The sequence below is a fragment of the Bidens hawaiensis genome, unplaced genomic scaffold (assembly GCF_021521415.1).
Source record: "Bidens hawaiensis isolate Kalapana, Puna unplaced genomic scaffold, B.hawaiensis_p1.1 tig00009686_1, whole genome shotgun sequence".
NCBI lineage: Eukaryota > Viridiplantae > Streptophyta > Magnoliopsida > Asterales > Asteraceae > Bidens > Bidens hawaiensis.
The window spans coordinates 620,765-647,796 of record NW_027491726.1 but is presented as its reverse complement, the minus strand read 5'-3'; the positions used below and the strand labels follow the sequence as shown (position 1 = coordinate 647,796).

Genomic DNA, 27,032 nt, shown 5'->3' with positions numbered 1-27,032 from the left:
ATGTTTATCTAACTTGGTTCGTTTGTTGCAGATATGGCTGCTGTTGCCGGTGCTGGAGGTGCTGGAGGCGATGACGGAGATAACCAGAGGCAATTTTTTCCGGGTCACAATATGTACATTACCTTAGACCCGGAAGCGAGCGGAGTTGAAGACTACCATGAGATCATCACATTCCTCATTCGCTCGAGGATATTCCACGCAATCACGACGACTCTGCCGATATCCTTACCCAATATCGAGGATTTCTGGCAGACGGTGGAATACGATTGCCGTGTTGAGCCCCCTGTTATGCGAGCAACCGTCAACAACCAAGAAGTTCAGTTCTCGTCTGAACAAATACGGGTGGCGTTACGTTTTGGAGAGGAGACTCGGGACGACCCAACTGACTTTGTGGCTCCGTTTCGTGATGGAGCATTCCTACGAATGGGATATTCTGGTCCCTTGGGGGATACCCAGAGACGGAAGGGGTTCCTGCTCGATCAGTGGCGCTTCCTCATGCACGTCATGATTGTGTGTATGTCTGGGAGGAAGGCAGGTACTGACGGAATGGGTGCGACAATGCAGTCAGCAATGACTGCTCTGACTTATAACAAACGTTATAGCTTTAGTCAGATGGTCTTTTATGAGATCGACAGACAGAGGAGGGCGATGGCTCGTGAGCAGTTCATAATGTATCCAAGATTCATCCAGATGATCTTGAACCATGTGGCTCCAAATTTGCCTCAACGACGCCCAATACGATACGTGGAGAGTGTGAGCAAACGTATCTTTCCTCAATGCCGTACTTCGAGTGCAAGGAGCAAGCCTGAACTTCGTCCAAGGCATACTCCACTCTTTGGGTTCTTAATAAACCCGGGGTATGTGCCAGCTCAGGGGGATGAGTTCAGAGACCCTCAACCACAACAGGCAGGAGCAACTCGAGATGTACCTACTGTGCCTGTGGTGTCGGCTGAGGAGGATGTTGACCTTGATGCTGCATTTGGCGGCCAAGGATTCTTCGACATGGACCGTTTTGATCCACAAGAAGAGGTGCAGGTTTCTGCTGCACAGGTTCGGGAAGTGATTGTTACTAGAGCAGCTACGACGGTGGCTGACTCAGATCTTGACGATGTTATGGATGAGGCGAGAAGGATGTTGGTGACACGAGAGAGAACGTTAGGGAAGAGAAAGAGGACGGTGGATGATAGTGAGTCAGAAGAAGAAGAAGAAGAAGAAGAAGATATCCACAAGTTGATTAGACGTTCAAGACGGGAAAGGACAGGTGCAGGTATGGGAGCTGGAGAGACTTCAAGAGTTGTACGTTTCGCTCCATCCGCACTGTCAGGTATGTCGATTGTTCCTACTTCTGTACAGGTTACAAGCGCTGCGGATGTTCCCGTGGTGGCTACATCAGCTGTCGGCATCCCATCCATCACACTACAGACGACGACTCCGGAGATTGTGTCGTTACCACCTCCAACGCTTACTCCTTCAGAGGTGGTGGCACAATTTGTAGAGTCTACCGTTGTTGCAACTACAGGGTTGTCGGTCACGATACCACCTGCAGTTACGTCCACAACTGCTTCTGATGTCCCGGTTACATTCGAGATCCCTCCTCAGTATACTCAAGATACATCTAACATGAGGTTTGATTTCGATGCAACCCTCTCAGACTCGGAGAGAATAGCTGCACTTGAGCGGGTCGTGGCTGAACAATCAAGGGTGAATCTTGTCCAGACCCGGGCTATTCAACGCCTTGTAGCAGAGAATCAACTACAGTCGTCCCTCCTGATTGAACATGGGAGAATTATAGACGCTATGAAGGAGTTCTTGGCATCTCAGGGGGAGACAAGCTGTAGAGGCGACGAGTTAAGGACAAAGAAGAGGAATGACAAAGACGATGATCCCAATGCATCGAAAGATGCAGGTGGTGAGTTGCCAAGAACTACTCAAGCTCTTGGGACTTCCACAGCTCAGGGGGAGTCTGCAGGTGCAGTTGGTGGTGATGAGGTGGTGATGGTTGATGATGATGATGATGATGTGATCGATGCGTTGAAAGAATTGGATGATGATATGCTAGAGGATGATGAGATGTTTGATGATGATGTGCTGCCTATTGAGGAGATTGAGAAGATTGGAGCACAGATTGTGATTGAAGATGAGATTGAAGAAGGTGAAATAATTGAAGAAAATGTTGAACACGAGATCCCAGATGTTGAGAAAGCCGATATGGGTACTGAGATGGAAAATGATGAGACTGAGTGGGAGAAGCAGCCTAGGTGGAAGGAAGGCTGTGCTCATTGGTTTATTAAAACTAAGAAGCCTGCTGTTCGAACCATGTTCAAGAAGAGTTATAATATCAAAGGCATGCTGAGTCGAAGAAAGGAATTATTTGTTGGCTGTATGATGAACAATTAAAGTTGTTTGTGGTGAAACGTTTTGATGGGATTCAGTATTTTAAAAGAATGTTGAGATCTCTAAATACATTGCCTGAATGTGAGGTGAAGGATTTGGCTAGATTGGGGCTGATCAATAGAAGCGACGACAACATGGCAAGGGTTATTGGGAAGATCGTGTGGAAAGAAAGCATAAAAGAGAAGAAGTTTGAGTTATTAAAGCCACAGAAGGGAAAGCTAGTGGAAGATAAAGAAAGGGGAATGAGAGCAGATGGCAAGCCATGGATGGTAATGAAGTACAAACCGATTCGATGCATTAAGGAGGTTCCAATGAAGATTATGCCTCAAGATGTGTTGAAGAATCTTAAATGGTGGTATGTTGATTGCCAGACTGCTGAAGCCGTGATGGAAGACGAAGACGAACAAGAAGTGCTGAGGGTGTATGATCCGATGCATCTTGTTAACTTATCGAAAGCTGATCTGCAAGTGTTGAATGAAAAGAAGATATTCTATATTCCTGCTTGGAAAGACGAAGCGAGGAAGTATCAGCGAGTAGTCACGGTATGTGTTAGAGAATGAGTGCATGCGTGAAGATTACAAGACAAGTGCTTAAAGATCAAGATATGAAGCTACTGCCAAGGGGGAGTCTGTTGGTGCATAAATGTCAGTAGTTCATAGTCTAGTGTCTGTAATCGAGTCTGTAATGTTATTTATGTTTTTGTTTAAGCGAAGTTGTGAACAAGTTCGCCTAGGCGAACTTGTTGAACAAGCGAAGTTATGGACAACTTCGCCTGAACATATCAGGCGAAGTTGTCGTGTATTTATACTAGGTTACGGCTTAGTTGTTCATGTTGTTCGTGTAAGTTAATCGAGTTGATCTAAGCTGGTGACGAGAGTCTGTATCAGTGATTCATATCACGTGAGTTCAGTTATTAATATATAACGTGTTTCGGTTTATTCGTGTGTGTTTGTTTGGTTTGCTTTCTACGCTCGTAACGATCTACGCAGGGATTCCGCACCTGAGTAGACCGAGATATCTCGTGTGATCCGTCCAGGGAACCTACATAGTGGTAGGTGAAATCTGATGTTTATAAAACAATAATTCAATCATATGTTTTTAACAATTAACATATGTTTTAAACATGTTATATCATTATACTTATGTTTTTCTGTTGTTTTTTATACGTTGTTTTTTTACACAATTAACACATGTTTTTTGAACATATGTTTTAAACAAGTAACATATGTTTTCTTTATACAATTAACATATGTTTTATATTACCTCCTGACTAAAACCCGCTAATAGATTAGCTTGTGGTGTGACGGATTTCGAATGAGTGCCGGAAAAAAACAGATTTTCGTTAAAAGCTAACCGGAAACTTGTGAGGAAAGAAGTTGAAATGATGGGAGGAAAAAAAAGAAAGTTGAAAAGTGGTTAGAGGAAAGAGAAAGTTGAAAAGTTGTTAGAGAAAATAGATGATGTAAGAGAAAAAATATAAAAGATAAAGTTGAAATGATGGAAGAAAGAGAAAGTTGAAAAGTGGTTAGAATGAATTTACCATATTACCATTTTCTATTAATTTAAATGTTTATTTGAATTGATTTTTGTTTTTTAATCCCTTTTAATATGGACTAAATAAATCAATTGAATTATTTGAATATGTGGTACGTCTAAGTAGAGTCTCTAGAGTTTTCACAACTCAACAAGGTTTACACTATAACCCAACCTTGTGTGTGTGTGTATAGGATGAGTATCATTACAGAACTGTTAAATTATTTAAGAACTTGAAGGAACCCTTGAAAACTAATGTTTTTTATAAAAAAAATTTTATGTTAATGTTGTTTGAGTGTAGATTTATCATTTTTTATATCTATATTTACGATTACAATTTTGAAAATTAGTTTTTATACATATCAATGTTTTGTTTTACACCTATGTAAATTTATTAGTACATAAATTTTACACATATGTAAATTTGTGATATATATATGTAATCAAAAATTTTTATATGAATGATGATAAAACTACTCTTAAATAATTATAATGTATACAAAAAATTAAAAAAAATGTTTGGTTAGAGTTCTTAAAGGTTCTTAACTTTTTTAGAGTTCTTAAATGATACCAACCTTATATATATATATATATATATACTAGTAGGTGCCCGTGCGGTGCGGCGGAGACGTCAATTTACAACACGGTACTTGTTTTCTATTGGTTGATATCAGTTTTGTTCGTTATAGTATCGATTGGGTTCTATCAAATATGTAGAGTTATAAAAAAGAGAAAACAACCCACATGTAGCGGCTACATGTAAGGTTGTTTGTTTAACTTAATGGTACATAATTAAAACTGAACCGGATAATCTTGTTTCGGGTTTCTCGATTTTGAACTTAAATTTTGAGTTTAACCACTACTTATTACCCTTAACAATGTTATTTTGTTTAGTGCATGATTAAGCGTTGCATTAGTGGGGAAAAAATTATTACCTTGTTCATAATCTTCATCCAACATGTAATTATCTAATGCAATTTACATAATCGTCAATCTCAACATATAGCCAACATGGATGGGAAGAGGTTGGATATGTACATAAATGAGATTATATAACTTTGCATATGCTTAAAATTAATTATTTTCATTCAGTATCAAATCAACATTTTAAAGTCATTTATATGACCATGAAAGCCAAACTTCTACGAAATAATCTACTGAATGGCTTAGCCCTTACATTTGACTTTTTTTGTCAATGCAATGACACCAACCAACGAAGCGCACATTGATCAGAGAGCAAATGGGTCACACGCTCTCTTTTCGGATATCCAACTTTAGCTCATCCATACGTATTGCTGGTCGTGGGCCTTACCATCAAAAGAACCAAATATGCTTTAGTAACATGGTAAGCATTGGATTTCTAATAATAAAATATTGATTTTGTTATATTCATATACAAAATTAGGTCCAAATTTTATTTTATTTTTTCATAACCAAAACCAAAACCGAGAAAAAAATTTGAACCAAATTAATCAAACTGTATAACTTACCGAGCGAGGTTGTTTGGAACACCTTATCATCAAGTTCTATACAGACCTTCTCGAGCTACTCGTCTCCTGTGGTCAAAGACATCCAAGCTTAATAAGAATTGACATATATATGAAATATGAAAGATCGTAATTGATCCATCAACAAGGAACAAACACACATTGTATTGTTAAAATCTCAACTCATATGAAAATGAACAAATGTACGAAAAAACCTCCATATGAAAGCGCCTCAATATCTTTGGAATGTTCCTCCAGTTTATGTCCCTCAGGTGTTACCGATTAAGAAAATAACATACATGTAGTTGAAAAGGGTCTTAGCATAACCTCAATGAAATTCCTTTAAGTGTTATTGAAATCCTAGGTCTGGTCGGAATATGAAAAAAATAACAGTGCCAACAACAGATCTAGACAAAAAAGGGTTGTATGCCACTGATCTAAACAAAATTGAGGCATGAAAAGATGAATACTTTCCTACCAGTGTAACTCAAATCTTGACTTAACCATAGTCGAGTTCGAAGGAAAGACGATTAGGAAACTTTAGGAAACTTTCCTACCAGTGCTTCTGAACCTGCACTGCCGCATGTTCGTCCATTCGTCTAAGCTGTCAAAAGTCTGCTTGTCTGAACCTGCACTCCATTCATCTAAACCTGCACCAACCGTCACCATTGGTCTCTGTATCACCAGACCCCTCCATCACCACCGTTTCAACCACCGGAAGATATGCAATCATGTTTTACAAATCGTAGCTTGTCTTTATAGAGAGAGAATAAAATATGAAAGTTTTGATTACTTTTGAATTTGAATTTGAAATTTGAAAATTTGGAGTGTAAGGGAAGACAGGGAAATTCAAAAGCATGGGATTTGTCGGCACGATAATTTAGAACATGATACTCATTTTCGGTTAGTTTATCAATCCATCCGTGATATATAGTACAATAAGTTCATTAGTTATCTTTTTGTAGCATTCGTCAAAAGTTTACAGATAGGAGGTGTTTAGATACTATTTAGTTGAAGTTCTAATACTAATGGATTACAAGTTACAAGATTCAAAAAAGCATACACAATCTAAATAAAAAAATTGGTACATAGACGTGCACAAATCGGGTAATTTTAAAACCCGGAACCGGGTAGGGTCAACAAAAGTCAAAATCGGGTCCGGGTAGGAACCGGTTCCGGGTAGAGTCGGTATTTGACCAGGTTTTGACCGGTTCCATCGGGTTTCGGGTAGGGTAGGGTCAGGTTTTGACCGGGTATTGGCGAAACCAGGTCGGGTACAGTTCTCGGGGGAAAACCAAAGCCCGGTCCATACCTGCGAGTAGAGTAGGGTCAGGTCCGATTCCGGGTAAGTACCGCCGGTCGGTAGACGTGCACAAAAAACCGGTTCCGGAACCTAACTGGTGGAACCGAACTGGAACCGGTTCCAGTTCCAACCCGGTTGGTACAATACCCGGTTTGAGTATTTTTGTACCCGAAAATCGTACCCGGTTCTCATATTTGTATGTTAGTATCAGTTCCAACCCGGTTCCTACCCGGTTCTTAATTGTAACCGGTTCGGTTCGTACCCGGAAAAACCGGTTCCGGCGGGTTTTTTTTGAAGAGTCAAACAAAAATCAAAGTAGCCGTTGGAACCGGTTCCAACGGTAATATAGTCGGTGGAACCGGTTTTTTAGCCACCAATTAGCCGTTGGAACCGGTTCCAACGGTAATATAGCCATTGGAACCGGTTTTCGAGAGACAATAGATCCGTTGGAACCGGTTCCAACGGTAATATAGCCGTTGGAACCGGTTTTTGATGCCCAAACCTATATATAACTTGTTTTCCACCACTAATTTCACCACCAAACTCAAAAACAAACTAAAATACTACTCATTTAGCAAACTCGTTCCGTTACCCGACCATCCAACTAAATATTATTATGGCACCCATCAAAAAAACTAACAAGAAGGCTAAGAAGAGTGTTTTTGTTGCCCCTGTTCCTGTTACGGAGGACCCAAGGGTTTTTTACGGTAGTCAACCATAACCGCAACCAAGACATATGGAAGAATTGGGATTTGATTGTGGATGACGAAGGTTATCAAAAGGCTCGTTGCAAACTATGTGGTTCAATATTAAAGCACGATTCCAACTCTACTTTGAGAAAGCACATCGAGAAGCCATATTGCAAGGCGTTGAAAGGGATTGGCGCGACCGATCAAATTGACTTGGGTAAAGATGGTACACTATTTCGTTACAACACGACTCAAGTTCAAGATAGAATGGCAAAGTTCGTTATTCAACGAGGTTTGCCGTTTAACCACTTTGATGACCCGGAGTTGACGTCGTTGATTCGCGAAACTGTACAACCGAGATACACACATGTAAGTCGTACTACCTTAAGACGTCATTGTATCAGGTTGTGGGAGTGTGCTAAAAAAGAGTTAATCGAGTCTTTTCATTCTTTAGAAGCCATGGTTAGTTTAACTACCGATGTTTAGTCGGCACCACACGGGTTGCCCGAATCATACATATGTGTCACCGCTCATTGGGTTGATCCGGTGACATGGCAATTGATGAAACGCACCATCGCTTTTGAAAACTTCCCGTTCCCACATACCGCCGAAAAATTGTTTGAATTACTTGATGAAGTTATAACGACTTACAACTTGAGAAATAAAATATTTTCGATTTCGTTTGACAACGCTTCAAACAATACTAAGGCGGCTGAAAAATTTATCATTAAATATTCACCACCTTGTTTCGGGGATTTTTTTCATGTCCGATGTGTTGCACATATCATCAACTTGGTTGTTCAAATAGGTCTTGACAATGAAAACATTTGTGATGATTTAAAATACTTTAGACTTATGTTACAAGATGTCTTCAAAAGTGGTAAAAGAAGACATCTTGAATATAAGAACTATTGCAAGTCGGTTGAAAGAAAGTATTTGGGGCCGAATTGGGACGTTCCAACCCGTTGGAACTCAACTTGTCATATGTTAAAGTGTGCTTTTGCCCAACGCCAAACTTTACAAGCTTTTCATAACAATCTTGTTGAAGAACGCGAGGCCGATATGTTTCCGGAAAGTGTTTGGGTCCAAGTCGGTTATTTGTTGGAGTATCTTGACGTGTTCAAAAATTCAACAACAAAATTATCGGGAGTCTATTACCCTACTAGTTGTTGGGTTTTGCAAGAATTGTACTATATGTCTTGTGTTTTTAAAAGCTTTGCGGAGAAGAACAAATTCTTCGTAAATATTGTTGCGGTGATGAAAGAAAAGTTCATAAAATATTTTGAAAACATACCGCCGGTCTTTAGTTGTGCCGCCGCATTAAACCCCTATTGGAATGTTAATGGGGTTGAAACAACGATTGAGGAAATATTCGACAACTTAGGTATGCACGAGATTGACCCGAAGTTGTCGACGGAAGCGAAGGACAAGTTCAACAAAAACCTTCAAGACCTTTATGACCATTATTTTCAAATGTATGGTCCAAGCACGAGATCGTCTTTTGTGAAAAAAACAACAACTAGTAGGCCGTGCAATGACCCACTTATAAACTTGATGAATGGGATTCGTGAATCGGCATCTAAGAGGCAAAGAGGAAACACACCAAGTAGCAAACTTGGTCGATATAGTGGAGCAAACTATGTTGAGGGCGCAACGGTCGACGAAACTCGCAATATTGATTTGTTGGCTTGGTGGAAAGGTAAACAAAACGAATTTCCCATTCTATCCGCCATGGCTCGTGATTTGCTTGCCGTACAAGCCTCAACGGTTGCTTCCGAATCGGTTTTTCTCTTAGTGGAGGGTGTTATCTATGCGAAGAACAAAACTAACTCCCGAGTCTCTATTGCATTTGCCTAAAGGACCATTTGGATGCGGTGGATCGTGTACAACACAAGGCGAACTTTGAAGACGAAATACCAATAGAGCGTCATATTCATGATGAGGAGGCGGAGACGGGGTTTCTTCCGATAACGAAGACGAGGGTGAAGACGAAGAAGAGTTGTAATTATTTGTTTTGGTAAAATTATTTGTAACTTGTTCAACTAATATTTAGTTTTGATTTGTTTTATTATAATTACTTTTGTTACTCATGAATAATTTTTGTTACTTTTTTAATAACGACGAACATTTTATTTATTTAAAAAATAACTATTACAAACATTATTAAAACATAAACGATGCTAAACATAACAACTAAAACATAAAAAACAAAGTCCGTTGTTTTAATCAGGGAATACTTATTTTTGGGTTGTAGAGCCGGACGACTCTCCCACTTCCGTTTTTTTAGCTTTCAAACTTCTTTTCTCTCGACAATACTTATTCGTATGTTTTCGTAATGTCGAGTTGGACCCTGCTTTAAGAAACTTCGAGCAATATTTGCAACGTGCCAACTCATGTGAGTCGGTCATGAGACACAAATCATAATGAACCCAAACATCGGGGCATCTTGTTGTTTCGATCACCATAACAACGTCATCATTAGTTGCCATTTGTTGTCGGTTTAAGGTTAATTGTGGTTTGGAGTGTGTTTTATAGTTTTGGAAGTGGTTTAACAAGTACACAAACAAACCTTGCTATTTAGAGTAAAAAGATAACCTATTTATAGTTAAAAAACCGGTTCCAACGGTCAAAAACGGCTATATAGCCGTTGGAACCGGTTCCTAACGGCTATGATATTTAAATTTCAAAAAAAACCGGTGGAACCGGTTTTTACGTAAAAACCGGTTCCTGTTCATACCCTACCCGGTTCTTAAAAGTTAGCATATCTGGGCATCGGTTCGGATCGGGAACCGAACCGGTTCTTGATTGGAACCGGTGCCATTTTACAACCCGGTGTGAAAAAACCGGTTTCGAACCGGTTCGGGTTTTCCAGTTGAACCCGATTTGTGCACCTCTACCGGTCGGATCCGAAACGAGTTTTTTTTGCACCTCTGTTGGTACATACGATTAAGGCTCACATTCCTTAAGAAAATAAAGCCAAAACACACTTTAACAATCCACAAACACGTTAAAAAAAATTTAAATTGATATTTATGTGTACCAATATGTAGGTTTAATTTTTCTTTTCCGCAATATGTCATGCAAATAAACACCACTATGATAGTTATACACACATTTGTTTTACAATAAATCATTTAAATTTCACAGAAACATTAAATCAGATCTAAATTTGTGGATTTTTGTAGCATGACAATTAGACATTACATCATCTTAACATACGATGCTTGTTACATACGAAGTACATAAAAGTATACTGTATAAATTTGTCTAATACATACTGAGTAGGTTTACAATGTTTCCAACACCAAAATGATCATCACGTTGACTTTTAAATTTTCAGAACCTTGATTCTTGTTAGCTGCCATTACTCTATTTAATATCATTCTAGTTATTTCAAATTACCTTTAATATCAGAGTTTGCATCAATGAATATCAAAGAAGGCTTCTTTTCCTTACCAAATCCTCCCAGAAACGCATGTTTTCTTCAACCTGATTGCTGATTCCAGGAACCATTTTGTTAAGAAGATCTGAAACTCAAACTACAGCAACCCCTTAGTAGTGCAATGAACAAACCAAACAATTCAACAAACACGAACACTTAAAATGAATTTTGTTCTTCATGTTCTAAACAAACGGTTAACAAAGATAAACAAATGCAAATGAACATAAATGAGTGAGCGTAAAGCAACCCAAACAAACACTAACTAAAAGTAGGTGAATATCCGATTTAAGGCCAAACATACTATCATCAATAAATTAAACCCAACATTTTAAAACTAAACAAAGATAATTATCAAACTGACATTATGTTGGATTTAAGAATTTTAAAAAATATAAAAATCAAAGTGATTATAAACTAATGTGTAGTAAATAAATTTGACAGAATATCAAAACACGCATAAAGTAATGGGCATAAGTGAACAAATATAAACAAACGTTCATGAATGTAAATGTAATAACGTTCATGAACCAAACACGTATTTAAGTTAGTTTGTTTTTAAACTCGTTTAAATTTCTTTGTCTTATTACGATTTAGTCTACATTTTTTTTTATTTCTTAAACCCAACAAATTGTTGCTCCCTTTTACTTTTAACTGGCGTTTGCTCAATTATGTCGATTTAAGTTTTTTCATTTATGTACGCGAATCGTTTGATTCAACTGTTAACGAAAAAACATAAACGAACACAAACAAGAAATCATATCATTAAATGGTTCGTGTTCGGTTATAGTTAATGGGCGAACATGAACAAGTTTATGAATGTTTGCCAAATCCATTAAATGACCAAAAACTTGTAGTCTATACAAGTCTAGACATCATCAATAATCAAAGCTGAAAATAATGAGCTACAAAATCTAATGGATTACCTTGAAAATACACCATAGCTCTGAGCACCACCATGAATTATGTTTAGAATGTTGAGTCCTTGTACATAGAGCTAATGAGAGATCCTTATTTTTGTCATCAACTCTTTCACCACCATAACAGATTCTTTCCCCGATAAACTGAAAATAGTGAAAAACGTTATCGGTTTATTTGATTCGAAAGAAATAAAAACTTTAGACAAAAGTGTTTCGTTTTGGAATTTTTTTTAATTTCGTTTTACTTTGGATTGGTTTCAGTTTATTCAATTTTTCATTTCAGTTGGATTTTCCATTTTTAGTTTCATTTCGGTTTTTTGTTGATGTGTTTGTTTCAGTCGGTTCAGAAAGAAAGGCTGCATTCACGCCATTTTTGATTTGTTTTCGGTTGGAAGAACCAATTCGATTCGATTTGAAACTGATACCGATAACCATGCATTATTCAATATGAAAACATACGCAAAAATTTCCCACATACTGAAAATCTGATATTTTTCCAACACCAATCCTTCAACCTAATCCGTAATCACACACAATTAACAACTAAATTTACACTTCAAATGATAAAATTAACATTGAATACCAGAAGGGAATCAGTGAATCTATAAACTCATTGAACTCACTGAATATCCGAGCTCGTCTAGCTAGCTAGAGCTCGCCTCATTTAACTTACGAGAGTTTGAGCTCCGCTTGTTTCAAGCTTTATTTCTAAATCTCGATTTCAAATTATACGAACAAATACATAACAATCCACATAATTAACATCAAATTGAACTTAATCAAAATTAAACATAATAGTAACTTTATAAAATAAATTATACTAACAAATAAATCACTTCTAACTACTCTAAAAAAATTAACACAAGATTTAAGAGCTATACTACCTGAGCAGCTTTGAAGAATCTCATAGTAACCTCTGCTGCCTCCAATTTTAAAATCCGTTAAATACCAGTTTATATTGTAGACTATAATCATGTGTCACCAGAAGTTCTTAAAGGTAGGTAAGGTGCTAACCCCAAAATCCTACAACAGAAATTAGACAAATTGATAAGTCCATCATATGAATAAACATATTTGGTTTTTACTTACATGAGATCAAGATCTATGACAAATAGTAATATAGTGAATAAGAATACCTTTCGGTCCCAATTACTGGCAGATTTGGCTTCTCCAAGCTCCTCAATCTTTTTTCCTATTTCACCAACAATTTGAGACTTTGAAATGCTTTTATTGCTCAACTAACACCATCAAGAGTTCCCAATCACATAACTACAAATAAATAGTAGAATGTCACCGAATGTTTTCAAACCATTCTTTGCAAGAGCAACCTTTAAAGAAGATGAAATCAAACATGGAATATATTTTGCACCTTTAAATTCAACCTTCGAACAGCCTAAACCTCGTCAAATCGATCCATTAAACAAGGGTCCTGTTTCTTCATCCAGGTGAGAGAGAGGATAAACTTTTGTGATGTTTAAATTTGAAGGTGATTCTTTTACTGATTGATTGCTAATTTCAAAACCCCTGCTTGTGTTTTTGTTGTACAAGATGTTTTAGAAGTTGTAAAACTCTTATTTTTAAGAGTTTTAGGTGAAATGACTATATTATCCTTCCTATATTCATTTTAATATACTATATATATATATAAGTTTTTATGCGTTTACACAACTATTTCATATGTTATGACACATGCTTCATGTTTGCTTTCACATGACTTGCCTTGTAGCACATGTATAAACATCTTTTTTGTTGACATAATATCACTTGTTCAGCCTATATGGTGTATACATTTAATGGTCTTATAATACACAATCTGTGATGATTCCAAGATGGTATATTTATTTAACTAATATTAGTTAATATTTTCTCAACTTGGTGCGTGTGAAAAAAGCGAAATACATTGATTCGCTCTAGGACCCTAATTCAGGCGTCAGAGTAATTTGGTGGAAGAGACAATAGTCCTAGATTTTATTTGGATTAAGAATATGGAGAAAATGTGACCTTTATTGGAAGGGATGGTGTGGTTTTCGTTTGTAATGTGTATAAATTGTTGGCGGTGTTTGTTTGTACGTTTGTTTTTGTGTTATTTGTTTTGGTGTCACCTCTTTCTAGACGTGTTGGTATATGTAACGGTGGGTCTAACAGGTTGCTAGATTTTTATTGAATGAAATTTTATTGGTTGTTATAAAAAAATATTAATATCTAACTATCTATATAATTGTCTAGCTACCACAAAATCCTACGTGTTGCTATCAGGTTGTCCCTCCATTCTTTAGAGCCATTAGATTGCTTGATTTCTAAATTGAGGTTTCTCATGTATTTGACCCGAAATCGTGGGTATGGGTCTTATCAAACCCATATATTCTTTAAATGAGTTATAACATCTCATTTATTTGTGAAATTCTTTCATAATTAAACAATAATTTTTGCGGATCATGGGTCTCACCAAACCCGGATAACTCTTAAACGGGTTATAACATCTCATTTATTTGTGAAATAACTCCTGAATTATCAAAGAATAATTTCCACGGTTTATGGGTCTTACCAAACTTTAATATCTCTCAAATGAGTTATAAGATCTTTTTTTGTTGGTTTCATCCTCAAACCCTAATTTAATTTATCTTCTTTACATGTTTCCCATTGCTGGTCTATCATATACATCGCCGGTTAACTTCCGATACTACCCACTATCGTCAACTATATTAATGTCCCCTTTTTCATTAGACAAATATTTGTGTTCATGTTTGTTCATTTAAAAAAGTCAACATATTCATGTTCGTGTATTTTTGTTCGTTAAAATCTAAAAATCTAACACACCTCAATTGAAAATACCCAAACGCAAAAAAATATAATAACAAACTAATATATATGTAATATATTAAAACAAACTACGTTAAAAAAATAAATCATTATAAAATAGCAAAACGATTAAAAAAACTTAAATATACTCCCGTAACACGGGAGGATCAAACTAGTTTCTCATATCTATAATATATATAAACGAAAATATAAAAATCATACGTGTCGCGATGTGGTCGCTCCCCTTTTTTTGGAGTCACCAGATTATCTTGATTTTTAAATGGAGGTTTCTCATGCATATGACCCGAATTCACGGGTATGGGTCTTATCAAACTCAGATATTTCTTAAACGAGTTATAACATCTCATTAAATTAAATTAAAAACTAATCTCACCAAATATTTGATACAAAAATCCTATAATGTAGGAATATACTAAAAATTAATATATGGTTTATTTTAAAAAAGATATATGTTATTTATAATTAAAAAACCAATTTTATAGTAAAAAAGTAAACGGGTCTCGGGTCCTATCAAACTCATATAGCTTTTAAACCGGGTTATAACATCTTAATTATTTGTGAAATAATTTAATATCAAACCATAAATATATTATTAACTTTCATATAATAAAAAAAATAAAAATTTAAAACACAAATAAATATTAAAAACAAATAATATAAAACGACTCCCGTAATACGGGGATAAAAACTAATAAGTGTATATAATTATTAGATTAGATGCAACAAGATCATAACAAACTGATAATTCATTAAATAATTGAATTTTGCAAATATTCGTAACTTCATTCGTTACGAGAATAAAATAATATATAATAATAAACCCCTAAAAAACCTACACCGATCATAAACCCTATAAAACTAACGATCCTGATGGCATAATTGCAGAATCACAACAATGGCGATCAAAAGATTACGTGAAGAACAAGAAACAAACGCAACAATGTCGGACAGGCTCACGACATTACCAGAAGACCTGCAGTTTCGCATTCTTTCATCTCTTGAAACCAAACATGCCTTTCAAACCTCGTTGCTGTCCAAAACATGGTCTTCTAAATGGACTTATGTTCCTGTTCTTGACTTCAATTCCTCTAGTTTTGACAAACTCCTCGATGTTTTCGATAAGTTCGTTTCCAGTGCATTATCGGTTCCTCGATCGGCCCAGCTGGTTAAACTAAACTACTACAGACGCGATTATAGATATGGAATATGCAGCGCCGATATCTTAAAAGAGGTTTTTGATTACGCGTTTAAACAGCGTGTTGAAGAACTCGACGTCAACATTCTCCAAGCTGAAGACAACACGAGTTGGCCGATGATCATGTCATCATGGGATTCGTTAAAAAGTTTGAAACTAGAAAGCTATTCAAATACACTCATGGGTTGTTCGTATTTGGGGCCAAGATCCGGATCATTCAAGAATCTGGCCAATTTACATCTAAGAAAGTTTATTATTACGGATCTTGATCCGTTCTCAGGGTTTCCCGCATTGAAGAAGTTGAGATTGATCTGTTGTCATCTTCAGACAGACGAAAACACTTTGAACGTACATGCTCTGCATCTTTCAGAGCTAACAATCTCGTACTTCTATATATGGGATCGTGTCAACCAATGTAATCTCACGACTCCAAACCTTAAATATTTCGAGTTTCGGGGTGGAAATTTCCCAACGTTTGAAATTACATGTGGTCTTCCTCGGTGGTTATCGAGTACAATGATGTATGTGAACTACGTGAAGAGAAGATATTGTTTGATGGTTTGATGATGCTCTTTAATGTTTTATGTAACGTGAAGTCGCTTACGGTTTACTCGTCTGTTGTTCAAATGCTCTCGTTGTTTCCAGATGAGTTGGCGAACCGGTGTTCACCGTTTCGGAATTTGAAGAGTTTGAAGGTGGATTTTAGTGTTTTTTATAGACAGAGGCAGTTTGAAGGTAGTTGTTGGTCGTTGAGTAAAGTATTAAGACATGTTTCACATGTGAAAGGTTAGTTGCTACAGAAGTCACCTGAAGTCAAATTCACCATGATATATCCGGATGCTACGGAAGCACAACCTCAATGCTCAAACCCGAATAAATGCACTTGCACTGGGAAATTCGGTGCTATATATACTCCGTATTCGTTGAACTAGAGATATTGATTTGTAATTCTTCCTGTTGCTTGATGCTTTCGTTTGCATAAAGTGTTAGTACTTAATTACGAGTATGCTTTTGCTTTTGCCATCCGGATAGAATCATTGATAGTTTATTATTAGTGCAATACTTTGTTATAACTTATTTGATAGCGTAGTTAACTTGTTACTTGGTGCCCACGCTTAAATAGTATTTGATATTTCGTTATGGTTACTCTTTTTTGGTCAACCACTCTTTGGACATATTTGACCTTTTTAGTCAATGTTGACTGTTTGACCGTTGTTGACTTTTTGGGTCAAACGTGAGTTTGGCGGGTCCTGACTATAAATATTAAAATTTGTCTACTATGGAATTGGAAACATCACAATTACAGTTGTGGTTAAAGCAACATTTGTCTTTAACTGGTTTAAATGTGATAAGTCTAGTACTTGGTTTAAAGGTTAGGTTAAACATACTCATTCCTCAATTATCATACCTAGAGGTGCACAAACTGGTTTAAAACTCAAAACCGGTTAGGTTTGGTAAACAAAAATCAAAATCGGTTTAAGACCGTTTCGGTTCGGGTTCAAACCGGTTTCTTGACTAGTTCGGTTTGCTATTTGACCAGTTTTGGTTCGGGTTCAAACCGATTTCCTGATATGTTACGATTGGTTTCGGTTCGGGTTTTAATCGGTTTCGGTTCGGTTTTTGACCGGTTTCGGTTAACTGGTTTGAAACCGGTTTCTACATAATCGATTTCAAACCGGTTCGGTTAACCGGTTTGTTTGCCTACCTCTAGTCACATCCTCTCCCATAAACTTTGAATTTCTTCAACAATATTATTTGACATTTTTATGGCCTTCTAAACTTTGAAACTAAAGGTTTGATGGATGTTTATGAAACCTAGCATAAGAATGATAAGATTGACTATTTTTTTATACTAATTAGGACTCTACTTAGTTTAAAGATAGTTAAAAGACTTGTCAAAATATTTTTTGATTATCTTTAAACCAAATAAAGTCCCAGTTGAGATCAAATATTGATATTTTACTTGGCTATATATAGTGTTCACTAGTTTTTTATTGGTTTTAAAATGAGAAGTTCAAACTATTTATTTAAAATTTGATTTGTTTAAGGTTAGTTCTCAACTTTACTCATTTCTCCCTCCTATTAATACCTAATGGATCAACACATGGTCAGGATCCGACATTAGTTGTATATGAGCCAAATACGAGTTTTTGAGCTCCAAGTTATGTTGGTTCGGCTACCAACTTGGATTGATGTATCCCAACCGAGGCAACTTATTCGTACTTTTATGAGCTTGAAGTAATGTTGGCAGAGACGGAGTCAAACATTTTTTTTTCTGTGGGTTCGGGATTTTTGGTGCTCCAACGTCAGTTTTCAGGCCCTAATGGGTTAAGTTAATTATTGGGCCAAATAAGTAAAATGCAATATCAATATCATAAATTATAACAAAATATATCGTTAACATTCAACAAAATGCAATGTCATGTTAAATAAAAAGATATTACGATTTACGTATCATAATTGTTCCTTATGTGTTTCATGTTTTGAAAAAGATACCTTCAATCGACTTTAAAAAGGAGCTCATTTTTAATATAACAAATACATACATCATTCATATAATCGTCATCCAAATAATTACGTAAATTCGTCTTCACATGCTTCTTAAAAAAATAACATTTCACAAACTATAGACCAACGGATATTGGTTGTTGGCTATAGTTGAAACCTTGAGGTGAACTGGCGAAGATGATGAGGCAATGGTTGTTGGTCGATGGAAAGAAGTTGATTGGTTTCTAAGACGATGGTCGATGTCTTTGTTTATTTATTTACTGGGATTAGAGCCCGTGCAGCACACATGATGATCTAAATAAGTTACAAATAAAGCAATACATAATGTATATAGAAAAATGTATTACATCTATGCTTATATCATTATACATAAATTGATTTATTTATATCACAAAATGATTTTTTCCAAAAAAAATGAACTTAATAAACAAAATAATGAACGTAGAAAAACATATCCAAGAACACGGCTATTGAAAATTTATTCTCAGCATCATGTATGTATAATTGAAAAAAATTTGGTTATGAACCAATTTCGGAGAATATTTCTCATATAATAATAGTTTTGAGATATACACAATGAAAAATATTTTGATAAGTTTGAGAGGTTTCTCGACTTTGTCAATTAACAAAAAAAAAATAACAGGTTAACCCGTTCAATTGCTTCATTTGAGTATAATTTTGTACGACATGTTTCGCATACAACATTCTGATCACTATTCAAGTAAAAGTCAAAGTTGACACAAATGTTTCTAATTTGATAAAAGTTAGAAGTATTGATAGGCCTGGCGGTGACATGTGAGAAATAGTTGTCATTTCTTCTTAAATTTTAATAGTCATGTGAAAAATACTCAATGCGCAAAATCCTGAATCCTTTGACTATTTTCAAATATGTTATTAAAAATAAATTATAAATCCAATCACATTTAAAGTTCTAACTTTCATTTGTTTTACATTTTCAAGTCAAACTTTGAACCCTACTCAAAACCCGAAAAAAACTCAGTCGCAACCCAGTCAAATATTCGACTATACTTGGAGCCGGTTCCTATCCAGCCCAATTTTGACTTTTATTGACTATGCCCAGAACGGGTTCAGGTTCCTACCCAGTTCCGATTCTTAAAAAGAAACCATGTTTGTGCACTTCTAAGTCTTAACTAACAAACTAGAATAGTACAAGGTTCGAACTTCTTAAACCCCATAACGTAGGGTTTTACTTTTACTTTAGAAAGTGTGTGTAAACAATAAGTAATGACTTGCTTTGTGAAAGCTCAGTTTCTAAGACGAAGGCTAAGAATTCTCTACTAGAGGGATTAAAAAGATCGAAGGTAATTTCTGAGTCTTGATAGACCTTTCTTATTATAGGCCAAAGGAATAGCCAAGGACTTCTTCCCTTATTCTCATCATGGGGTAGCTCAGAATTTCTCCGCCTATTCTTTCTAGTCGAGCCTCTCGGTCTGTCATTATACCCCGAGAGGTAGAAAGAATTACAACTCCCCTCCCGCCTAAAATTCTAGGAATTCTTTGATAGTTAGAATAGATTCGGAGACCCGGCCGGCTGATCCGTTTTAAACCACAATAACCTCCGGCCACGTCATAGCTCACCGGAATTAACCTTCCGGCTGACCACCGGATGTCCGCGGCCGTCCGCCACCGCTCACAAACCACTCTCATTAAGGTATACAACTCTCTGAAACCCACAATTTCACAATATTTATCATATTCCAATAAATCCCATGATTTTCTTGATGATTTCACACCTTTTAAGTACTCACAAATTTCACAAATTGTCTTAAATATAAAGGGTAGGCGTGAAATTGCATTAGGGTTAGTAAAAATAATTAAAACCCACCAAAGTTTCATATTAAAGGAGTTTTCTTGTGGCTTTTGTCCTGTTTTGTTAGCTGAGATCATGAAACTGTTCGAAAACCGACACGGGTCGCTTGCGTTTTTTAAAATCGTGTTCCGGGATTATTCGGAAACTATGGTTCGGGATTGTTGTGTTGTGTGTCATGTTTTGGGTATGGAGAGATTGAGGATTATAGCACAGGATGTGTTATCTTGGATGATGTTTAGACTCGGTGCGATTAGAGGTTCGGAGTTGATGAATGTTATGTGGCGAGGGCATTTTGAGTACGAGTCGGATTTTTCGGTTCTTGATACGCTTATGCGTGCGCTTATGAACGTTGAAATGAGTTCCGAGGCGTTGGAGGTTGTGAGACGAATGAGAGGGATAGGTTTGCGTCCGTGCTTGTCCGCACTTTCGATTCTGTTTAAGTTGTTGCTTAATGTAGGTGATTACGGAAGTGTTTGGAAGCTGTTTAGAGATATGGTTAAAAAAGGTCCGAGGCCTTCGACTGTTACGTTCAATGTGATGATTCACGGGTTCTGTAAGAAGGGGCGGATTAAAACCGGAGAGGGTTTGTTTCAACTGATGAGTAAGTATCTATGTGAGCCCGATGTTTATACGCATAATATTTTGATTAATGCGTATTGTACTTGTGGACGAACTTTGGATGCGTTGAGTTTGGTGCAGGTGATGGTTGAAACGGGGTGTAGTCCAAGTATCACGACGTTTAGTACGATTATTAGCGCTTTGAGTAAGGAGGGAAACATTGTGGAATCAAGAAACGTGTTTGACCGAATGCGTGATGTGGGTGTCTCCCAACACTACTGTTTACAATGCGTTGATGGATGGTTATGTTAAAGCGAGAGAAATCGATCAAGCGAGTAAGCTTTTTGAAGAAATGAGAGATAATAATGTTAAGGTTGACGGTGTTACATTTAACACTTTGGTTGCAGGGTATTATAAGTATGGTAGAGACGAGAACTTGGCTCGTTTGTTACAAGATTTATCAGTTTCTGATTTGCTTCCGGATGATTCTTTACCGGATGTAACAGTAGCAAGACTGTGTTGGGCGGGCCGACCAGATGAAGCCACTGAGCTTCTAGAAGACATGGTTAAAAAGGGTTTACCTGTTTCGATAATTTCTTTCAATTCTATTATTTCTGCTTACAGTAAAAACGGATTAGAAACAAAAGCGTTTGAGGTGTATCATATGATGATTAAATTTGATCTAACTCCTTCGTCTTCCACATGTAATTCTTTGCTCATGTGTTTGTCACGAAACTGCAAGTTGCAAGAAGCAGAGGAGTTAATGTTGTATATGCGAGATAAATTTTTTCCAGTCAACTGGGTGGCGTTTACCGTGCTTATTGACGGGTATTTCAAAACATGGGACGTTGCGGGTGCTCAAAGATTGTGGCTTTTTATGAAAAGTACAAATACAGCCCCAGACGCGGTTGCGTTTTCTGCGTTTATTGATGGTTTATCGAAATCCGGTCTTGTTGAGGACGCATATAACGTGTTTCTAGAAATGAAAAGTAATGGTCTTGTCCCGAATAATTTCACTTACAACTCTTTAATTGCTGGATTTTGCAACAGCAGAATGTTAAAAAAGGCGTTAAAGTTAAAGAAGGAGATGAGGCAAAGGGGTCTTGATCCTGATTTGTTCACTAATAATATCATCATTAACGGGAACTGTAAAAAACGTAAGATGAAGTCTGCTCTTGGTATATGTAAGAACATGCATAAAATTGGGTTGGCACCCGACATTGTTACAACACTTTGTTAAGTGGATACTGCAAGAGGCTTGACCTGGTCAATGCTGATAATCTTGTTTATAACATGTATAATAGTGGGCGGGACCCAGATATAACCACGTATAACATCCGGATTCATGGTTTTTCCGACAGTCGAAGGATGAATCGAGCTGTATTAGTTTTTAACGAGCTTCTTTCATCTGGGATTGTTCCAAATACAATAACGTATAACACAATGCTGAATGCCATTTGCAATGGTGCACTGGATCGTGCTATGATCTTGACTGCAAGATTGCTTAAAATGGCTTTTGTTCCCAATATTGTGACCGTCAAATTGTTATTGTCTCATCTCCGTAAGAAAGGGTTCCCAGAACGGGCTTTGATGTGGGGCCAGCTTTGGAAGCAGATATGTGTTGGATTCGATGAAGTCACTTTCAAAATATTGGAAAGTGCTGACCGTGACATAAAAGAAAATACTTTATTTTTAAGAGAGACGTCGGGAAAAGGTCTTTTTTTGGACTTTCTTATGTATGTTACTTATAAATATTTGTACAGAAATAGGGTTTATAGTGAAACGGATACGTCTGCTATAAAATTGATTGATGATGACTCTAGTAGGTCTTTAGAGGCTACTACTCATGTTCGTCAACAAGTGAATGAACAATAAGTTGAAATACTCTGTAAACCTAGTGTCTTACAATCTAATCAACTGCATATAGACCTTTATGGAAGTTTCAGCTTCTGTTGGAATGCACTGTTACAAACAGTGCTGTCGGATGCTGAGTTTCAAGAAACTTCATATAGGTATCTGTCATCCCTCGTAATAGTTAAATCTTTTCTTTATTATTTTTAACGATCTTTGCGCTGTGCGATATTACATGCGTACACCATATTGTTATGGTATGTGTTGTGTTAGTATTCACTATTCTAGCTTTGTATATGTTACTTCATTGTCAGACTTGTACGCAGCTGTCATTAAGTGTTCTCAAATGGGAAAATCCTTTCTAGTTTCTCAAAAGTTACTCAACTATTACATTTATTTGACGATCATCATATGAGAGGTTTTGTCGATGACGGTAAATATCTAACCTAGTGTAGACTGCCTTTGGTGTATGAATGAGAGTGAGGTGAAGGATATAATTATGGTTATGAGGTATATTATGGATGCTAGTTGAGTATCTATATTCTATACACATGTACTGGAAATATAGGTGCATTAGTATAACTAAAGGACATCATTGAAGTTTTAATATAATAGCCATCTTTAAACATATTTGGATGTTTAGAAGTAGGATGCCTATTTCTATTCATTCTAGTTTTTAATATAATAGACATCTTGAAACATTTTCTATGCATTTTTGTATGCAGAGTTTTACCATCATATCCATCGCTTACTGTGATCCTTAAAGCTCAATCTGATGACAGTTGAGGTATGCTTAACTGTTTTTGTTTTTGTAACTTAAGAAGAAAAACTATCTCCACATGGAAAAATATGGTATAGATTATTAGATCTTGTGAATAGACATGAAAGTAGATAATTTGTTAAGTAGACATGAAAGTAATATTTTTGACAATTAATCAATACAATAATGTGTAAAAACATTATAAAGGTACACGGTTAATTGAACAATCTATGTTTTATTGTATTATTTAAGATTTCACTCTATATACCATCAAATATAAATTATACATGAATCTTGAAATCTACATGTCTATATTTGACGCTATTCAGACTGTAAACAAATATTCAATTTATACAAAACCGGGTAGATACTGTTATCGATTCCGATATTTATATTCAAATAAATCATGTCTCAAGACACTTTAGCTCTATGCATTATCATAAACCCTTTCTTACTAAACCCCCCAACATGTTCACTTAACTTAGCCAACTGAGCCAACCTCCTCTTTGACGACTCGGACACTTCCGTTGACTTTGACTTTTCAGTCAACTCCTCTGACTCATCCTCATCCCTCTCCAAATTCTTGTTTGACGGACTCCCTTCACTCGAGGCTTGTAAAATTTGTTTCAAAGAATCCACAACTTGACTCATTTTAGGACGGTCTTTTGCGCTTTTTAACAAACAACTATCTGCCAGTTTGGCAATCTTCCTTGCATCGGTAAGCGAGTATTGGGCTTCAAGTCTCGGGTCTATAATAATACCAAATTTTTTACTGTTGATTGGGTGTCGTCTTACCCAATCTAGCAACTTTTGGTCTTCTTTAGGTCGGTTTTTGTCTACTGATCGTCTACCCGTTAACATCTCATACAACACAATACCAAAACTCCACACGTCACTTTTTGCTGTAAGATGGCCCGTCTCGATGTAGTCTGGAGCTGCATAACCGTGTGTACCCATAACCTAGAAGCATAATATTAAAGATACAATCCATGTTGAAGGTGATTGCGTGATATTAAATGATAAGAATGTAGATTGTTCTCACAGACACTCACCGTGGTTGAGACATGTGTGTTGCCCTCCGTGGGCCCCTCTCTGGCAAGCCCAAAATCCGATAGCTTTGGGTTGAAATCTTCATCCAGTAGAATATTTGATGTCTTAAAATCTCGAAATATGACCTGAAATCATTTACAAACACCAAAAGAAATGTGTCTTAGTATTAAGCTAGCCTCGGAAAATGGCCATGTCGGCTAACTGGTCAAAACGGGCTGTTTGAAAAAATCAGTCGGGTTCGGGTCAAAACGGGTTTTGGCCTAAATGTTTCGAGTTGAAATAGGTTATTATAGAAAAAGTATCAAAATGCGTTCACACACTATATATTTTTTAATGGCGGCTACTTGTGGCCCGTTTTGACCCATTAATAATTCAAGTGACGCATTTTAAGTTAGCTAGCTTTATATAGGGAGCCCACTTTGACATGTTTTATATAAAGAGTGACCCAAATCAACCCATTTATTTAAGAACGGGTCATGATAATCGGGTGTTGTTTTTTAATATTTTTGCTATAAATATTTTCCGTTTTGATTTTCCTTTTAGAAAAATGAAAGTAAATACCTGAGCTTCTAATTCTTCGTGTAGATATGCAAGTCCTTGTGCTGCACCAAGCATAATTTGCAGTCTTGTTTGCCATGGAAGAGTTTCCCGAGAGTTCCTGAACAAATGATCTTCTAAGCTTTTATTTGGCATGAACTCGTAGACCAACAGCCGCTGGATCCCTCGTTCGCCATCTACCGCGCAGTATCCAATTAGCTTGACCAAGTTTGGGTGGTCAACTACTCCGAGAAATTGTACTTCAGCAACCCACTGTTTGTGACCCTGCGTATTGTATAAAGATTAGATCAAACATAAATAAAAAGGATCAGATGTCGGGCTTATGCTTCGTATGTTTTGTTGAATCCATCGAAAGAGGTGAGCAGCAAAATCGAATAGGTTGGCCATAACTGAAATAACCGAATGATGGTTCTGTTGTCATTTTCTGTAACAACTATTTATGATTAAGCTATGTTTAACCATGCATATAAAACGACCAAATTAATTGAGCCGACGTTAAAACAACCTATATATATTTTAATTTTATAGCCTGATAATACTTTATATATGAGTTAAAATGATCGAATTAACGGCACCATTTATAACAAAAACATCATTTATAAAAATCTAAAAATCTTATCAAAATCAAAAAACCAAAAACATCAGTTATAACTAAGTTATAACTTGGCATACACACATACCTGAAAACCATCTCTATTTAGTTTCTTAATAGCAGCTATAACAAGATCACCATCATCACTCTTGATGGAACCTTTATAAACACATCCAAATCCGCCTTCCCCGATCTTCCTCAACCTCGTAAAATCATTTGTCGCCTGTCGAAGCTCGGCATACGTAAACACCCTCAACTTCCCACCTTTTTCCTCGTACAACTCTAGGATGCCACGAGGCGAATTAGCCGAGCCCGAGGACTTGATCATTCTGTTTTTGCTTAAACCATCCTGGGATAAGCTGCTCAAACTGGTCATGTCACCTTTTAGTATTGGTGCTGATCTTTGAGCTCGGTTTCGAGTTTTGCTATCTTTGCGGTAATTGTAAAAACACTTCATCTTGTTTGTTGATATTTGGTTTCAAATTATTAAGTAAGTAAGAAGAAGAAATATAAGAACAACCCACCGGGAGAAAAATGGATGGTTTGATAGAAGATGAAAGATATTATATAAGATTTGAAGTTTTAAGGTTGGAAGAAGACAAGATTATGAGACCTACAAAAGATTGATGTGAATACAAGTCAAAGTTGACAAATTGACCCAAGTAGTTAAGACAAAAGAACAAGAAAGATGACAACACTCCAATAGTGTGTATGACAATGATGTGGTGTGATCTATAACGGTGTTTATCTCACAACCAATGCTATTTTTAGAATAGTATAAGTATGCATATAGCAACGGCAACGGAGGATCATTTGAGAACTTCTTCTTGTTACGAGAATTCGAATAACTTTATAACTATGAAGGTAGTATACATATGCAATATGATGCATTACATATATGTATTCTTGCAAACTATAATTTTTTGGGTACACAATAATAACATATAAAAAGAATTAAAAAGTTCTTGATTAAATGAAATTCTCTCGAGTTCTCATAATTAATGGAATTCTCAACGAATCTTCTCCTATATGCTATAGCAATAAGCAATATATATAGCGTTTTAATTAAAAGTGTAAATTAACAAAAGATTTCGAGTTATTTCTCTTCATAATATTTCTTTAATTTCATCTCATTTTGCTTTATACAAATATTGATTCTTGAGTGCTAATATGAATATTTTATTTTTTAATGGCGCTAATATGAATAATGATTGTTTGAAATAATAGGCAAAAAATTCAATTGAATGAGTCAAACACGCATAGAAAATCATTGAAAATTGAAAAGGTAAAACCAATTCAGAGTGGAGTGAATTCAGGAGAGGATGAGCAAAATAATTAAATCTACATGGTTGATGTTATTTAAGTAAGACGGTGAGTTTTTAGAGAGTTTTGCGTGTCCACGATCAAACGGTTGAACGCCAAATAGTAAGGACTTGTCTCTCATCATGTATCGGGTGTAGCCACTGTCTAAATACCAAATACTGTTGACAGTCATTCTTAACTGACACTACACCACAAACTCTAAGAATCGCATAATATAGTTT

At 36.3% G+C, this 27,032-nt stretch overlaps 2 protein-coding genes and 1 pseudogene across 2 annotated transcripts; 2 read left to right on the top strand and 1 right to left on the bottom strand.

Annotated features, from left to right (window-relative positions):
- The first annotated feature begins 15,480 nt into the window (after positions 1-15,480).
- On the top strand, positions 15,481-16,571 carry LOC143533400 (F-box/LRR-repeat protein At3g26922-like). Its single transcript, XM_077028203.1, has 2 exons — positions 15,481-16,128; positions 16,377-16,571. The coding sequence occupies exons 1-2, from the start codon at positions 15,481-15,483 to the stop codon at positions 16,569-16,571; spliced, it is 843 nt and encodes a 280-aa protein (XP_076884318.1).
- Positions 16,572-19,859: 3,288 nt separating this feature from the next.
- On the top strand, positions 19,860-22,552 carry LOC143533399 (uncharacterized; annotated as a pseudogene).
- A 1,035-nt stretch (positions 22,553-23,587) lies between these two features.
- On the bottom strand, positions 23,588-26,001 carry LOC143533408 (putative serine/threonine-protein kinase PBL19). Its single transcript, XM_077028208.1, has 4 exons — positions 25,577-26,001; positions 24,900-25,160; positions 24,341-24,463; positions 23,588-24,248 (listed from the first exon to the last, which is right to left on the bottom strand). The coding sequence occupies exons 1-4, from the start codon at positions 25,943-25,945 to the stop codon at positions 23,700-23,702; spliced, it is 1,302 nt and encodes a 433-aa protein (XP_076884323.1). The 5' UTR covers positions 25,946-26,001; the 3' UTR covers positions 23,588-23,699.
- Positions 26,002-27,032: the final 1,031 nt, after the last annotated feature.

What these genes read in the sequence shown, in the direction of transcription:
- LOC143533408 (XM_077028208.1), bottom strand. Translation starts at nt 25,945, where the DNA reads ATGAAGTGTTTTTACAATTACCGCAAAGATAGCAAAACTCGAAACCGA. An exon ending in TAAATAGAGATGGTTTTCAG is followed by an intron (nt 25,161 to 25,576) that starts GTATGTGTGTAT and finishes TACAATACGCAG; the next exon opens with GGTCACAAACAGTGGGTTGC. An exon ending in ACGAAGAATTAGAAGCTCAG is followed by an intron (nt 24,464 to 24,899) that starts GTATTTACTTTC and finishes AAATGATTTCAG; the next exon opens with GTCATATTTCGAGATTTTAA.
- LOC143533400 (XM_077028203.1), top strand. Translation starts at nt 15,481, where the DNA reads ATGGCGATCAAAAGATTACGTGAAGAACAAGAAACAAACGCAACAATG. An exon ending in CAGACGAAAACACTTTGAAC is followed by an intron (nt 16,129 to 16,376) that starts GTACATGCTCTG and finishes TGTAACGTGAAG; the next exon opens with TCGCTTACGGTTTACTCGTC.